The sequence below is a fragment of the Rhinoderma darwinii genome, chromosome 1 (assembly GCF_050947455.1).
Source record: "Rhinoderma darwinii isolate aRhiDar2 chromosome 1, aRhiDar2.hap1, whole genome shotgun sequence".
Lineage (NCBI taxonomy): Eukaryota > Metazoa > Chordata > Amphibia > Anura > Rhinodermatidae > Rhinoderma > Rhinoderma darwinii.
In genome coordinates, this window is record NC_134687.1 from 524,042,540 (window position 1) to 524,058,528 (window position 15,989).

The 15,989-nt window shown below is 41.4% G+C and overlaps 1 protein-coding gene across 1 annotated transcript in view; it reads left to right on the forward strand.

Annotated features, from left to right (window-relative positions):
- Positions 1-15,989, forward strand: part of FBXL17 (F-box and leucine rich repeat protein 17) — a 715,529-nt gene that overhangs the window by 433,137 nt on the left and 266,403 nt on the right. The window contains exon 7 of the mRNA XM_075836800.1: positions 10,220-10,296. Within this exon, the coding sequence (XP_075692915.1) occupies positions 10,220-10,296 (77 nt within the window). The remainder of the gene's footprint in view (positions 1-10,219; positions 10,297-15,989) is intronic.

A 15,989-nucleotide genomic window follows, 5' to 3' on the forward strand; every position in this document is an offset into this window, starting at 1 on the left:
TTTTTTTTAAGTTGAAAATTAAGCTTTTTTAAATTTTAAGCTTTTTTTGAGGCGTGTTTCATAGTGTCAATGGAAAATCCGCTCCAAAAATGCTTCAAGAAGTGACATGCTACTTCTTTTTCCGAGGCGTTTTTTTAATTCCGCAGCATAAAAATACACCTCATGTGAACAGCACATTGTATTTCCCATGGAGTTCAATGGGAAGCTGTTTGTAGACGTTTTGCTGGTGTTTTTCCTGGCGTATTTCAAGGTGCAAACGCTCTAAAATACGCCTGAAAAAACTGTGTGAACATACCCTTAATATATTGCTGCGAACTACTATTCAGCTCCTTTCAAGTGTTTCCTCCTGTATTTTGTCACACTCAAGGGTGTCTTCACACAAAATATATTTGTCAATAAAACCTGATGAAGACATTACAACGTTTTGAATTGTTAGTGTATATAAATAATTTAGTGGTTTTTCCATGATAACATCAAAACATTTGTATATAAGACTTTTTCACACAGAGTTTTTTGCAGGTAGAAAATCTGCCTTAAAATTCAGTTTGGAATTTTGAGGCAGATTTTGCTTTGCCTGCATGCCGATTCTGGCTGCGTTTTTCGCAAGCGGCCAAAAAACACTGCAAAATACGCTTTCTCTGCCTCCCATTGATGTCAATGGGAGGTCAGAGGCATAAACGCCCGAAAATAGGGCTTGTCCCTTCTTTTTCCCGCGAGCCGGTTTTTTTTCCGCTCGCGGGAAAAAGACGCCTCCGCCTCCCATTGAAGGTTTCCGCATCAAAAAACGTGTACAAAAAAAAACTCTCTGTGAACTGGCCCTAACAGAGTACACATTATTACTTCAATAGTGCAAGAAATATACCTCCAAAGCATCCCCATACCATCATACTACCACCACCATTTTCAACGCTTGGTCTGCTCTTACTGTGGAATCATGGGCTTTCTTTATGTCCGACATAATGCCATCTATGAATGAATCACCTTTCCATGCAGTGCCATCCTAAATAAGATTAGCCAGTTCTATTTTGTCAAAATGATAGTATTATTAAAGTAGACCGCTTTAAAATGGAGCATTTACTAAAAACCCTATTGAAAACCATTTATATTTTTAAAGGTACTGCGCACATTGGATCAGCGGTACTAGTACACATCCATCTAGTGACCTATCCTTACCACAGAAGTTTAGTAAGGGAAACAAGATTATTGTCCTATTTCTATTGTAAGTTATCACATTGGGAGAGATTTATCCACGTGAAAAAGAAAATTTGTGTTTTTAGTCTATGGCAACCAATTAGGTTGCTGTTTATATTTTCAAAGGGTCTCTAAAAAATGAAAGTTAAAATGTAAGTTCCTATGGGAAACACCCCCAATTTCTCTCACACTTTTTTGGTAAATCGCCCCCATTGTTCTTGTGTTTGTTTTTGGGACATCCAATTTAACAGCTCTTTTCATCCAAAAGATATTGATTGGGATTCAGGCGGGGGACTGACTAACCCTAATGAACTGACACTTGACTTTGTCACCGGTCAAACTTTAGTAATGAGGTCACTATCTACCTTCTACTTTTCTCTTGACCCCTTTTTTTCTGCGGAGATAAGGAAGTGTAATATCTTCTTGAACTAATCTGTATTCATTTTGCTGTTGATACTACTCCTGGTACAGATCAAGGGATACCTCTGTGTTTCATTGTCCATCATATGTAATGTAATGTTCTATTATTGAGCCTAATGAGGTGGCTTTCACCAGGTAACTTCATAAGCGTTTCTGTACAGGAACCATTTATGTAATTTCAAAATAAGGATCTGATCTCATCAGGATGAAGCAGGGAAAACTTGGGAACGCTGGCATTTCTTAACTCTTCTTGCTAAACAGTATTCTTTTCACGCAACTTATTTTCACTTTCTACTGCATTATTGTTCAATATTCCTGAGGTGATTTAATTTGTGTCAATGCATCAATAAAGATGTATACACTACAAAACTGAACAAATTTTACTGCGCAATGGCCCATTTTTCCAATGTAGTTTCTGTCTGTGCATCTTTTACAGGTGAAAAATGTTTCACCTGTAAAAACATTTTTTCACACTACCGGAACAAATGTATACAAACTAAAATAGCAAGTTTAGAAACACTGTTTTAATTGCTAATCATAGTTCTACGCAAACCTATGTATGATCTTAACCTACAGAAAGGGCTTGTCGTCTGCTAAATAGTTTTGAATTTTATTCTTGCAGGCACAAAGCAGTAAATTTGAAAAAGTGAATGGTTTATAGCACATACGCCATCGTATTGCCATATTACCCTAATGCCACATTACCCTAATGCCACCATAAGAACCTGGTAGCCTTTTCCGTTAAATAGAAAACTTGTATTCAATTCAGTTATGAATCTCCACTGGATATTGCCGAATTTATGTAGATTGAATGCTGTTCATATGTTACACATCCTGATCATTGTAGTTATTAGTTGTCATTTAATATTTTTAGATAAAATATAATGAAGACATTTAGACTTTTTTTTAAATCTGAAACAGCCTGGAGAATATCTTTGACTTGCTGTAATAATTACTTAACACTAAACTCACCTTTGATAAACCATTGTACCTTTTATGCGCATCATGACCTTGACCCTTCTTTGCGCTACTGTGTCCCATGAGATTAAGTGTAGCGCAGCATGGGTTAGCGAATCCTAGCAGTGGACAGGTGCGAATCAGAGAAGGGGAGGGAGCTGGCAAGCTTTAAATATCTTCTCTGATATCCTTCTTTCCACGCTGATGCATCCGCTGAGTGACTGCAGTACTGTAGGACAGGAGGGGCCAGAGGATGGAGCTGCAAATCTCTATGTGCAGCTTATGTCATGCTGCATGTGAACAGAGCTAAGCCTATGAGATAAGCTGCAGTACAGCCTGCTACTACCTGTTATAAAAGAAGCCATCATGTGAAGGTAAAACATTTAGTCATTAGGCTTAGAATGAGAGGGTAGGCCATGCCATGGACTGAGGAGAGGGAAGCCCTGCTGAGTGACAAACTGGTGGTGTCATCCTGGAGACTGACAAAAAAAGGGGGTTATCCTGAGAAGTGAGAAGGAGAGGGGTGCCATGCTGGGGGCTGAGAAGGAGAGGGGCGCCACGCTGGGGCTGAGAAGGAGAGGGGAGCCACGCTGGGGGCTGAGAAGGAGAGGGGAGCCACGCTGGGGGCTGAGAAGGAGAGGGGAGCCACGCTGGGGGCTGAGAAAGAGAGGGGAGCCACGCTGGGGGCTGAGAAAGAGAGGGGAGCCACGCTGGGGGCTGAGAAAGAGAGGGGAGCCACGCTGGGGGCTGAGCAGGAGAGGGGAGCCACACTGGGAGCTGAGAAGGAGAGGGGTGCCACGCTGGGGGCTGAGAAGGAGAGGGGTGCCACTCTGGGGGCTGAGAAGGAGAGGGGAGCCACGCTGGGGGCTGAGAAGGAGAGGGGAGCCACGCTGGGGGCTGAGATGGAGAGGGGAGCCATGCTGGGGGCTGAGAAGGAGAGGGGAGCCACGCTGGGGGCTGAGCAGAAGAGGGGAGCCACGCTGTGGGCTGAGCAGGAGAGGGGAGCCACGCTGAGGGCTGAGCAGGAGAGGGGAGACACGCTGGGGGCTGAGCAGGAGAGGGGAGACACGCTGGGGGCTGAGCAGGAGAGGGGAGCCACGCTGGGGGCTGAGCAGGAGAGTGGAGCCACGCTGGGGGCTGAGGAGGAGAGGGGAGCCATGCTGGGGGCTGAGGAGGAGAGGGGAGCCACGCTGGGGGCTGAGAAGGCGAGGGGAGCCACGCTGGGGACTGAGGAGGAGAGGGGAGCCATGCTGGGGACTGAGGAGGAGAGGGGGACACTTTTCAAGCATTCTGTATGCTTTTTTCTTTGAGACCATCCCCCATAAAACACACTTTTGTGTGGTCGTTTCAAAGAGGTTACACTGTCACCTTCAAATTGGGTTCACTGTACAACGTTTGTACCTAGCCTACTGTAGAAATAATAATCACTGTGTTTGTGTCATTTTGAGTTTCCAGAGGGTGGTCATTTTCCAAATTAAGATTAAATAGGAGTCCCTGAGTTTTGTAGGAAACCCAATAAATACCGACTAATGCTGTATTTGCACAGAAATGCATTTACTCCAGGGATAGATTTCTAATGGTACAACAGTAGTAAGGTGCATATCTTTTGCACAATGTCCAAATATAGTTTGTAAAGTTGTTCTAACAATACTAAAGAACACGTGGACTTTCATGCATTCTTTATTGACAAGGGGAACAGATGGTCTTGTTGCAAAATAAGAATGACTTCCAGTGCACATCCTGTAGCTGAAATTGAGTTCCTTGTCTATGATTTATTCACTGTAAGATGACAGGTGTCTAAAAAAAAAACACAACCTTCCCTTAAAAAATAAAATAAAATAAATGTGTGTCATGTTATTGTAAATTAAAATAGAAAGTCAGAGGTTTCTGGACCTCGGTGTGGTCCTATGGTCCGATCTTATATATTATTGAGGGTACAGTGGTTTGTACTAGTAAAGTATACTATCATGTTTGTATTTTTGGACAGAGATATGTATGGCGCTTGAGACATATGGTTTTTATTTTCTTAATGTGGTTGTTCAACACAACTAAACCCAAGGCAGGGAAATCTTCAGCTCTCCAGAGAGTCAGCAGAGGGTTATATATCAGAGTAATAACTGAGCAATTTATTGTTCCATATGTTTCATAAGAGACTTACGTATGAAAGAAATAGCTGGACGACGCATTGCTCCATTGTATATCATATGATTTACTGTAAGTTACATTTGTAAAAACAAAACCATATGCGTACTGTAGGTTAAATATTGTTTACAGCTTCATGTATTTCTTCAGATTGCATTAATCAGTATATAGAATATGTAGTAAAATATCTCCTATCAGTAAAAGAAAATAAATTAAAATATTGTAAAAAGTCAAAAGTTTAAATATGCATTTTGTAGCAATGCAAGTTTACTCAAAAATGAGCTTTTAAGTTTAGATGATATGTCCACCTTCTCAAATAATTTTTTTTTTTGTCCTAATACATCGAAAATGAAAATAAAAAGCAACCTTGCAAATAATTTTTCGCCATGGTAACATACTAAAAACAATCTCTGTGTAGCCTTATCCTGCAGTCCCACTCCTCTACATCCATCCCCTTCTTGTTGCTTTCAAACATTTGGTAGACTAGCAAAAATCAGTGGACAAATAGGAAAATATGTCTACAGGATCAGCCTTGAAATAATTTGTTTGCGGTCTGTTACCACGAAGACGCGTAGGCCTACATAGGAGCTGTAGAAAAAGTTGCATCTCTTAATAACTTAAGGCCCATGTCGGGCCGTGTAAGAGGACCCTTAGTCACATCTTACTCCTGCGGCCTTCAGACTAAAACTGGCGTATGAAACACCAGTCTACATAGATAAATACATAAATCTGCCCCATTGTTAGATTGCGAAGTAAAGAAATGCAATGAACCATGACATTTAGTTTGAGATTACTTCGACTACATGTTAATGCTGCAATCTGATTTAAGAAATCCAATGTAAGGTTGTCACGATACCAGAATTTGGACTTCGATACCGATGCTTTGTTCAGTATTGAGATTCTCGATACCAAAACGATACTCTGTCAACAATAAAAACCCATAAAAGTATAAAGTCTTTTCATATTTTGATGTGAGGCACATGGTGTTATGAATTTAGTACCTCCATGTGCCTCACATTAATAGTAATTAACTCCATCAAGTACCTCACTGTCTTAATGGGCAACATTGGGTTAATATGTGAAGTACATGATGGGGTTAATTACTATTACTATGAGGCACATGGAGGTACTAAATTCATAACACCATGTGCCTAACATTAATAAGTGACCCCCATCATTTCCCTCACATAATGTCAACATTGGGATTAAAGAGGACCTGTCATGTTTTTTTTAAAACCACAATTCTTTCCTTATTCCCCGCCTCCTCCCGATTCCAGTGCTTTAAAAACAAAATGTTTATTGCCCCCTTCGTGTCCCTTTACGGCTCCTGCTCCGTTTTGGGCCTAATATGATAATTTTGAGTAAAGGTACAGAGAGGAGACCTTGTTTCTCCTCAGTAGGCGTTGGCTTGTGCATCAATGTGATACTGTCCAATCAGAGCAGACAGCCTCACAGCGTTGCAGAAGACCTGCAGTAAATCTTGCAAAGTCAGCAGGTCTTCTGTATCGTTGTGAGGCTGTCTGCTCTGATTGGACCGCATTATAGCAATGCATGAGGCAATGCCTAATGAGGATAAATGAGGTCTCCTCCTCTGTACCTTTGCACAAAATTATCATATTAGGCGCCAAACGGATCTAGGGGCGTTGCAGGACACGGCGGAGGGGGGGGCACAATACAAATTTTCTTTTTTACAGAGCTGAAATCGTGGGGAGGCGGAGAATAAGGGGAGGAACTTGGTTTAAAAAAAAAAAATACATCATCGGGTTTCTTTGGCCTTGAGGACCAGAACAATTTCTTGATTTTCCTTTTTGCATCCCGACGCTCATAACTGTTTTTTTTATTTTTTGCTCGACATAACTGTATGAGACTTTGGTTTTTGCAGGACGAGTTGTACTTTGTGTAGGTGACATTTTTCGGTATATTTACATTATCGTTTAATTTATATAAATTTTATTTTGGCAAAAATGCAGATAAAAATCTGTTTTTATTTTCTTTTTTTTTTACAGCATACACCGATTATCATAAATTATGCTATAAATTTGTTCTGCAGGATTTTACAATCGTGACAATACCATATATGTGTGTCGAATTTTATGTTTCGGGACTTAAATTTTAAAAACATGTATTTATTGTAAAAACTGCATTTGGATGTATTTTTTTTTTAGTTTTTTTTTTTTAACATTACGTTTTTTAAAAAAAAATTAATCCCATAGTGGAATTTTTAATTCTGTTTCTTATTTTTTTAAACTTTAACCCTTTCATGACCAAGGGTCATTGATGCCCCTGTGTCCAGGTCAGATTTTCCATTTCTGATATGCACTTCTTTAAACGATATCTTTTCAACCGCTTTGACAAATCACAAAAAATGTGAAAAGGAACACTTTTTTGGGAATTTGTTAAATATATATCTATATTATATGTATATAGATCTATATATATATATATATATATATATATACACACACACACACACACACACACACACACACACACACACACACACACACACACACACACACACACACACACACACACACACACTGTTGCAGCTCTGCCACAAATAGTTGTTTTCTCTCAGTCAGCCTGGATCGCTGTGAGGGGAGAGTGAAGAAGGCTATAAGGTTAAACCGTTAAAAAAAGGATAAATTGTCAGTTTTTATTGGCCGTTTTGCATCAGTGTGTCTCAAAATTTTCATCCATTTCTCGGCTGTCTGACCATTTTTAACCTCCGTTTGCCATCCGTTTTTCATAGCCGTTAAATAAATGGATGAATTTTATTAATCAGGGTTCTTCTGTCCCAACACCACAATGCCTATGTGGATAGTGCCGCAATTCACCTGTAGATAGTGCCACAGTGCCCACTGTAGATAGTGCCACAGTGCCCACTGTATATAGTTGCCACATAGTGCCACACACACTGCCCACTGTAGATAGTTCCCACATAGTGCCACACACAGTGCCCATGTAGATAGCGCTACAGTGTCCCCTGTAGATAGTACCTGTATAGTGCCACAGTGCCCATTTAGAGAGGGCTACGCCCCTGTAGATAGCACCACATCCCCTTGTAGATAGCGCCAGAGTGTCCCCTGTAGATAGTGCCCATATAGTGCCAAAGTGCCCATGTAGATAATTCCGCACCACCCTAGATAGTGCCACCCCCCCCTGTAGATAGCACCACACCCTCCCTGTAGCTAGCGCCATCCTCCCATAAATATTGCCACCGAAGCTCCCTTTAGGAGCGGAATCCCCGGCCAGAGCGTAGCCGAAACTTTGGCCAGGGATTGTGCTCCTAGTGGGAGCCCCTGACGTCACTATCCATAAATGGACAGTGACGTCAGGAGCTCCCTCTAGGAGTGGAGTTCCCAGCCACAGCATTGCCTACACTCTGGCCGGGGATTGCCAGAGCTCTGGCCAGGGATTCCGCTCCAAGAGGGAGCTTCAGTGGCGCTACCTACAGGTTGGGGGTGGCCCACTCTATAGGGGGGTGTGGTGCTATCTACAAGGGAGTTTTTATTCCGGCATCTCAAAGCTCTTAACGTCACTGGAGCATTTGCCATGCTCTGGCTGGCAGACAGGAAAGTGCAGCACTGCTTTAGTTTGTGCAGCACTTTACTTCTAAGCCCCCTAAGGGTATGTTCACACGCTGAGCCAAAAACGTCTAACGCCTCCATTACGCCTGAAAATAGGTCGTGTGAACCCAGCCTTACAGTCATCAAACACATGGTTATTTGATAAAGCTAAGGGGGAGAGGTGCCAGCACTTATGGAGAGAGCCGGCAGACAGGAAAGTTCAGCGCTGCTCACACTGAAGCAGCACTGCCCACATTAAACCCCGTTCTAGGCTGCCAATGTTTATATATGTGACAACTGCATGGGGCATCAGCAGTTGGAACGTATATAGCCGTATGGCTGTCTTGAAAGGGTTAATGTACTGGCATATATCTATACGCCAGTACAGGATCATACAAAGGCAGTTGTTAGGGCATACCTTAGTATGCTCTAAGGACAGAAAATATGGTCAGACAGCCCTGGGGTCCTTCAATGTTCCCTGGACTCTGTCCATATAGGGTATGTCCCATGATCACATCACAGGGATTCCTTGTAACAAGATCAAAGTGGGGTTTTCCCCTTCTCATTTTCCCTTTGAATGCCGCGATCAGCTTTGATTTTGGCATTCAAGGGGATAACGGCAAAGATCAGAGGTTTCTCTGATCTCGGCCTATAGAGCGGGGCTGCGACTGTGTATTACAGCCGTTACCCCACTCCTGATCAGCAGGCACACTTGCTGTACTGAAAAAAAAATGCAGAATACAAGTCATATAATAGCCAGAAATCCTGTTATTCCTCGGGTACCCACATATGACAGCTTATTTTGAAAAGTCACCTAAAAAGTTGGGTACGCTTTATGGTCTTTGCACTATATAACTACCTACATCATTCTATTAGCATGTCCGTTTTTATCCTTAAATATTCCCTACACATAGTATATATTGGCCTGGTTATCCCTGAAACAATATTTGATCCAAATTGTGCTGTTTTTTGGTAAACATGCTGTATTTCAGTGATCTGGCACAGTATTTAATTTTGGTGCAACACAATATATTTTTACATCACGTTTGTAATATCATTGGTACAATATACTAACCCAAGTATTAATCTGCTTTCCATCCCTGTTCTGCAGATGCATCCAGGGCTCTGCATTTCTCCGCTGTTTTCTAGAATGATGGAGGGCATGCCATCAGAAGTGATAGCCCTTCCCTAAGGAGCCTTTAAGCTAAGCAGGGAAGGAACATTAGTCACAGGAGGGGCTGGTGCATTCTGTGAACATCAGAATCAGGACAGCAGTAACCTCAGGAAATGAGAGCAGTCTCATAAAACTTATCAAGTGGGAAGGGTGTCGGAAAACTGCAGTACTTTATCCGGTATATTTATCTGGCAGGCATTAGGGCGTTATGTTTTCTGGATATGGTAAGATTTGGTTAATGTTAAAGTCATGATGAAGAATTTGTGTTGTATTAAGTATTTCAGAAGATCATAATAATCTGCAGAATTGATGTTTCTACTATTGTGATATACATTACTCTTGTCTTAGAAAGTTTCACAATCCAGTTTTCTGCTTGTAGATGTTAAAATAATTTCAATACTAGTATCATTGTGCCTCTGTTCCTCCTGGAAATGTATGAATAAATTGACAATTGCGCCCCCTTGTCAGTAGGGTATGGCCCTACACAGTCTAACAATGTCAGCACTGATTGGACAGTGTGAGAATATGTAGGGTCATGACCCATTGACTGGAATGGTCACACCCAGTTGTCGATTTATTCATGTATTTCCAGGAAAAATAACAGAGGAACAGCACAAAGCAGAGAGAAAAGATACTCTAGAATTGTTATTTCAGGGGGAATACAAGTATTTACTAAAAAAGACATGTCAGTAGAATTGACAGATCCTCTTTAAAGATTCGGTAAAAAAAGCTTACTTACCAATTTTTTCTCCTATTTTCTGTACAGATGTGTGGAAGTCATCGCAAAGGAAGGCCGAAGCCTGAAAGAGCTCTACTTAGTAACGTGCAAGATCACAGATCACGGTATTTAATTTTTTTTTCTATTTGGCAGCTTCATCCACTTAGCCACATTTATTTATGAGCTGTTTTAAGAACATGTTCAGCTTAGTGTGAAATATTGGTAACGGGCAATAAATGCAGAATTTACAGTATATCGCACATTCCATACCTACGTAAATTGTGTGAGCTGACAAGGCTTAAGCAATTAAGAAATTAACTTGTTTAGTAATTGTTGACCTGTATACAATACCTGCATACTGATAGTGCTTACAAGTAATTACATCTCTCCGCACTGGAAGTTTATTGAGCAGCAAGTCCACATTTGTTGTGTACATTAATAACACAATATAATGGTCTCTTTTTTTTTTGTGGTGTTAATGTATCTTGTGTAGACAACCGTAAATATTGAGTTAATTTTATATTTTTAAGCGTGGTGCCTGCATTATTAATCCCGAGCTGCACGCAGAACAGTTCATTCAATTGTTGCTTTTGTTTTTGCATTATATGTAGTACGCATGTTCTCCGAATTTCTAAAACAAAACAAATCAATAAGTGTACCAAATAAAAATAAGTCGAATTTTTATAATTTAGCATTTAATATGGCATCCTGTTAAAGTAGTTGTCTCAAAATCGATAATTATCACCTGTTGTGTGGAATTGTCTGATCGCTAGAGGCCGCACCACTGGTACCCCCACTGATCGCGAGAATGGGGGTTCCGAACCCCCTTTCCTCCTCACTGCACCCTGTCCTCAGTGAGGGGGAGCTTGAATGAAGCGGTGATGGAGTATGCACACACCGCTCCATTCAATGTCTATGGGCCCGATGGAAACAGCCAAGCGCTGTACTTGGCTGTTTCCGTCATTCCCATAGATTTTGAATGAAGTGGCAGCGCACATGCTCAACCGCCACTCCATTCAAAGACCTCGTTACAGTGTTCAAGCAGTTCCAGACCATTCTCGCGATCAGTGGGTGTCCCAGCAGTGGGGCCCCCAGCAAGAAGACCTTTATCCTCTATCCTGTGTATAGGTGATAATTGCCGATTATGGGAAAACTCTGTTAAGTTGCATCAAGCCATGGTCATTGAGTATTAGGAAGAGTTTTAAGTCTGAAGCATGTAAAAATGGAATGTCCCCAGAAAATATATTAATAAATGCACCTGCAAAATATACAAACAACTGTTCAATTCTTCAATATACCATATTGGGGGGGATTACAGTGATGTACAGAGGTACAACACAGTGGCACACAGTGTATCATCAGTTTTGAGGTACAGAACCGCAGGTACTCCGTGTCCAGTACATAGGCCCCGGGTGTTTAGGCCTTTGAGTTTTATTCCCACATCTGTGTTCTGGATCTATGTGACATGGATCCCAAATATGGTGCCCACCTGAAAGCGATATGAGCAAACTATAAAATTCAGCTGTAGATGTGGGTGCTGGGAACTCAAATGACTTCTACTGTTTTGCAATGATCATGCACGATCACGATGATGCCTGATATAAAATGTAAAACATTGGTTATTGCTATCCATTTTGTTATTATTTTATTTAAAAAGAAATAGTGGAAGGCCGCCTTGTGAACATACTTTATCTAAGCAGAGTAATAGTAATGGGCACTGTAAATGTTTTATTTTAACTTCTACAAATTTGGCTGAAAGACGGGAATTCGATGTTTTGAACTGATTAAAAATACAGGCGGTAAAAAAAAAAAAAATGTCTTTGTGCCGCTGTTAAATTGTGCGTTGAAATCATGATGGCATGGCGAGATGAAACACACCACAAAACACTGCCTCAGGCCATCTGAGTCCACCAAGACTGAAGAAAAAATCCATTTCAATATGTTCAGTCTTTTCATGAGGTATCGGTAACCTGAATTAATCCTTTGGCTTCTCTTTGCCTTCTTGCATTTTTCTTTTATTTCTTCTCTCATAGAATAATTGCATTAGGCAGGGAGAAGGGACTGGAAAGAATGGCAGAATGGAAATAGGCAGCAGATGATAAGTTGTTAACTGCAAGGAAGAAACCCATTTTTTACTAAAGACTGGTAAGAGTCCGCTGCAGGGGAGAGTGTGTCAAATGAATTACTCTGATGGCAAGATGTATCTGTGTGAGAGCGGACAGGACTCATGGATAGACTTGTGAATGTGTCTTTCCAATTTTCTGCTCCACTTCTGGAGTTCACTGCTTCCCTGAGCTGTAGTACTTATTAGCAAGCAAAACCTGCTTTGCAGTATATAATATGTCTGGAGGACAGGGACAGATTGTCAGTCCTCCACGTACGGGTCACATAGCGGCGGCGCGGACACGCAGGCACATGTGTATTTATGACTCGTCCTGTCCGATTTTGATCTGTAATTGTCCCCATGATGCTTGTAGAAGGAGCAGACATCCATGCCACTGACACTGTTACTAGTTGACATTCATTTTTCTTGTACTGCTATGTTTATCATGGTTTTAGTATATGTTGTTTAGTTTTCATTGGTAGACTAACTTGTGCACAAAGTAACATTACCCCTAAGGCACATATAATGTCAGTGTCGCATTTTTGCTGCTAGAATTCTGCACTAGGGTCAGCATTTTACTAGGAAATGGCTTCTTGAACAGATGTGAATGTACACAGGACTATGTGTATAGGGGCTGGTAAAGTACAATTTATTGCTAGGGATAAAAATGTATTATCTGCAGCACATAACAAGCCGTTGTGAGGGAAGTAACTACACGGTAGGTATGACTGCCAATTGTGAAGAAGGGTCTCTGCCCAATATATGAGGTATCATTCTAATGTCTGTATAATAATAGGTCTGTCATGCCAGCAGGTACTCTTTAACCCCTTAATGACCGGGCCTGTTTGGACCTTCATGACCAAGCCAGATTTGTCAAATCTGGTATGTCTGAATTTATCAACTCTGCAATAGTTTTGCATATCCAAGTAATTCTGACATTGTTTTTTCGTCACATGCTGTACTTTATTTTAGTGGTAGAAGTAGACTGATACGATTTGCGTAAATTAATAAAAAAAATACAAAAATTGATAAAATTTTGTAAAAATTTAAATTTTTCCCTATTTGGAACTGCAGTATGTCACATATGTACATACATACTGTACGTTTTTTTTTTTAATTAAATATATATTTCCATCGCTTTATTCTATTTTGGCAGCACTTTTGTAACAATAAAATAAATTTTGAGCAATTTAGAAGACTTACAAATGTAATAATATTTTATAAATTTTGAAGTACATTTTGTTTTCATGCACCAAGCCAGGTTTTCAGAGGCTCATAGGTGTCGGAATGATGGAAACCCCCACAAATGACCCCATTTTGAAAACTATACCTCTTAAGGAGTTATCTAGGGGTGTAGTGAGTATTTTGACTCCATAGTTTTTTTTGTAAGAATTCATGCAAAGCAGGTGAAAATTTTTTTTTTTTTCTCAAACGTGTCATTGTAAAGACAGATTTCTTTGTAAAGCGAACATGAAAATGAAGAAACACACCCCAAAATCTTTCACCCTGTTTCGTCTGTGTTAAAAAATACCCCCATTGTGGCCTTGATCTTGTTATTAGACATGTGGCTGGGCCAAAAAGAGAGGGAACACCCTTTGGCTTTCAGGGCACAATTGAATAAATTCTGGGCTCCATATCATGCATTTAGAGGCATTGAGCTGCCTGAACAAAACAAAAAAACACTCATAAATGACCCCATTTTAAAAACCAGACCCCTAAAGGTATTCATCTAGTGGTGTAGTATGCTTGCTGACCAAAAAAATTTTAAAGGAGGGAATAATGGGTATTATTTTAGACGCTATGGTATATGTTTTCTTCAAATTCTTCTTACATTTCCACATGTAATAGAGGAGACGTAGTAAAAGGTTATTTTGTTAGAAATATGCCACATTAATAAATTAGTGCGGCATACAAAAGAGAAGTGAAGCCGTGTATTCATAACGGATTCATCTCGCTCATATCGGTGACGGGACTTTACTTCTGCAAATACAGGGGTAGCGTGGACAGCTCTTGATTCCCAGTAGGAGCGGATAGTTGTTCTTGTGACTAATCCCATATTTAGTGTTAGGCCTAATAAAAAATTAAGCTCAGGGACACTAGTGGGGTTCCATGATGAGTAGAGGGATGTGGGTTTCTGTACAATGAATTGTCTTGCATATATATTTAGCTGTTGGACAATCAACTCAAGGACTTGGTCACTGACAAATATGTGGAAGATGTCCAAAGGGGTATAATTAGCAACATCCACTTTTATTTCTGGGGTTGCTGACCGTTGCGGGACCTGGGGTGAAAATGAAATTGCAGGATCCTAGAACACGGGAGGGACTGCACCACTAGCCCCTGCACCACTAGGCCTTGCACCTGGGGATTCGACAGCGACGGCTGACAACACCACCATAGGGCTATGGGGTCCAGAGGTAGAGTCGGTTTCACTACCTGAACTGCCGGAACATAGCAAGGTGTATGCTTGCTCCGCAGTAAACATTCTCCGAGCCATTATTTAGGTTGAACTGTAACAGTTAGGCCTGATTTACACGAGCGTGTGCGTTTTGCGCGCGCAAAAAACGCAGCGTTTTGCGCGCGCAAACAACGCAGCGTTTTGCGCGCGCAAAAGGCACTTGACAGCTCCGTGTGTCATCCGTGTATGATGCGCGGCTGCGTGATTTTCGCGCAGCCACCATCATAGAGATGAGGCCAGTCGACGTCCGTCACTGTCCAGGGTGCTGAAAGAGCTAACTGATCGGCAGTAACTCTTTCAGCACCCTCGACAGTGAATTCCGATCAAAATATACACCAATCTGTGAATAAAAAAAAGACGTTCATACTTACCAAGAACTACCTGCTTCCTCCAGTCCGGTCTCCCGGCCGTTGCCTTGGTGACGCGTCCCTCTCTTCATCCGGCCCCACCTCCCAGGATGACGCGGCAGTCCAAGTGACCGCTGCAGCCTGTGATTGGCTGCAGCCTGTGCTTGGCCTGTGATTGGCTGCAGCTGTCACTTGGACTGAATTGTCATCCCGGGAGGTCAGACTGGAGGAAGAACCCGGGAGTTATCGGTAAGTCAGAACTTCTGTTTTTTTTTTACACGTACATGTATATTGTGATCGGAAGTCACTGTCCATGGTGCTGAACCAGTTTAACTCTTTCAGCACCGTGGACAGTGACTGTCTCCCGACGTCGCGTAGCGGAAATTTTTTTGCCGGGTTCGGTCAAAACGAGTTTGGCCGAACCCGGTGAAGTTCGGTGCGCTCATCTCTAATTTGACACTCCGTTTAGATGTTTGTAAACACGTGGTTCTTTTCTGTTTACATTCATCCTTTTGACAGCTCTTGCGCGAATCACGCAGTTCGCACGGAAGTGCTTCCGTGCGGCATGCGTGGTTTTCACGCACCCATTGACTTCAATGGGTGCGTGATGCGCGAAAAACGCACGATTATAGAACATGTCGTGAGTTTTACGCAACGCACTCGCGCTGCGCAAAATTCACGCATCGTCTGCACTGCCCCATAGAGTAATATAGGTGCGTACGACACGTGTGAAAAGCACGCGCGTCGCACGCGCGTATATTACGCTCGTGTAAATGAGGCCTTAGGCTAGTAACTTTTTCGTAATATTTTTTTTTGTTTTATATATTTTTTTGTATTTTTTTTTTTTCAAACTAAGAAAAAAAAAAAAGAAGGATACCCTTCCTATACCTAGGTAAAAAAATTGATTCC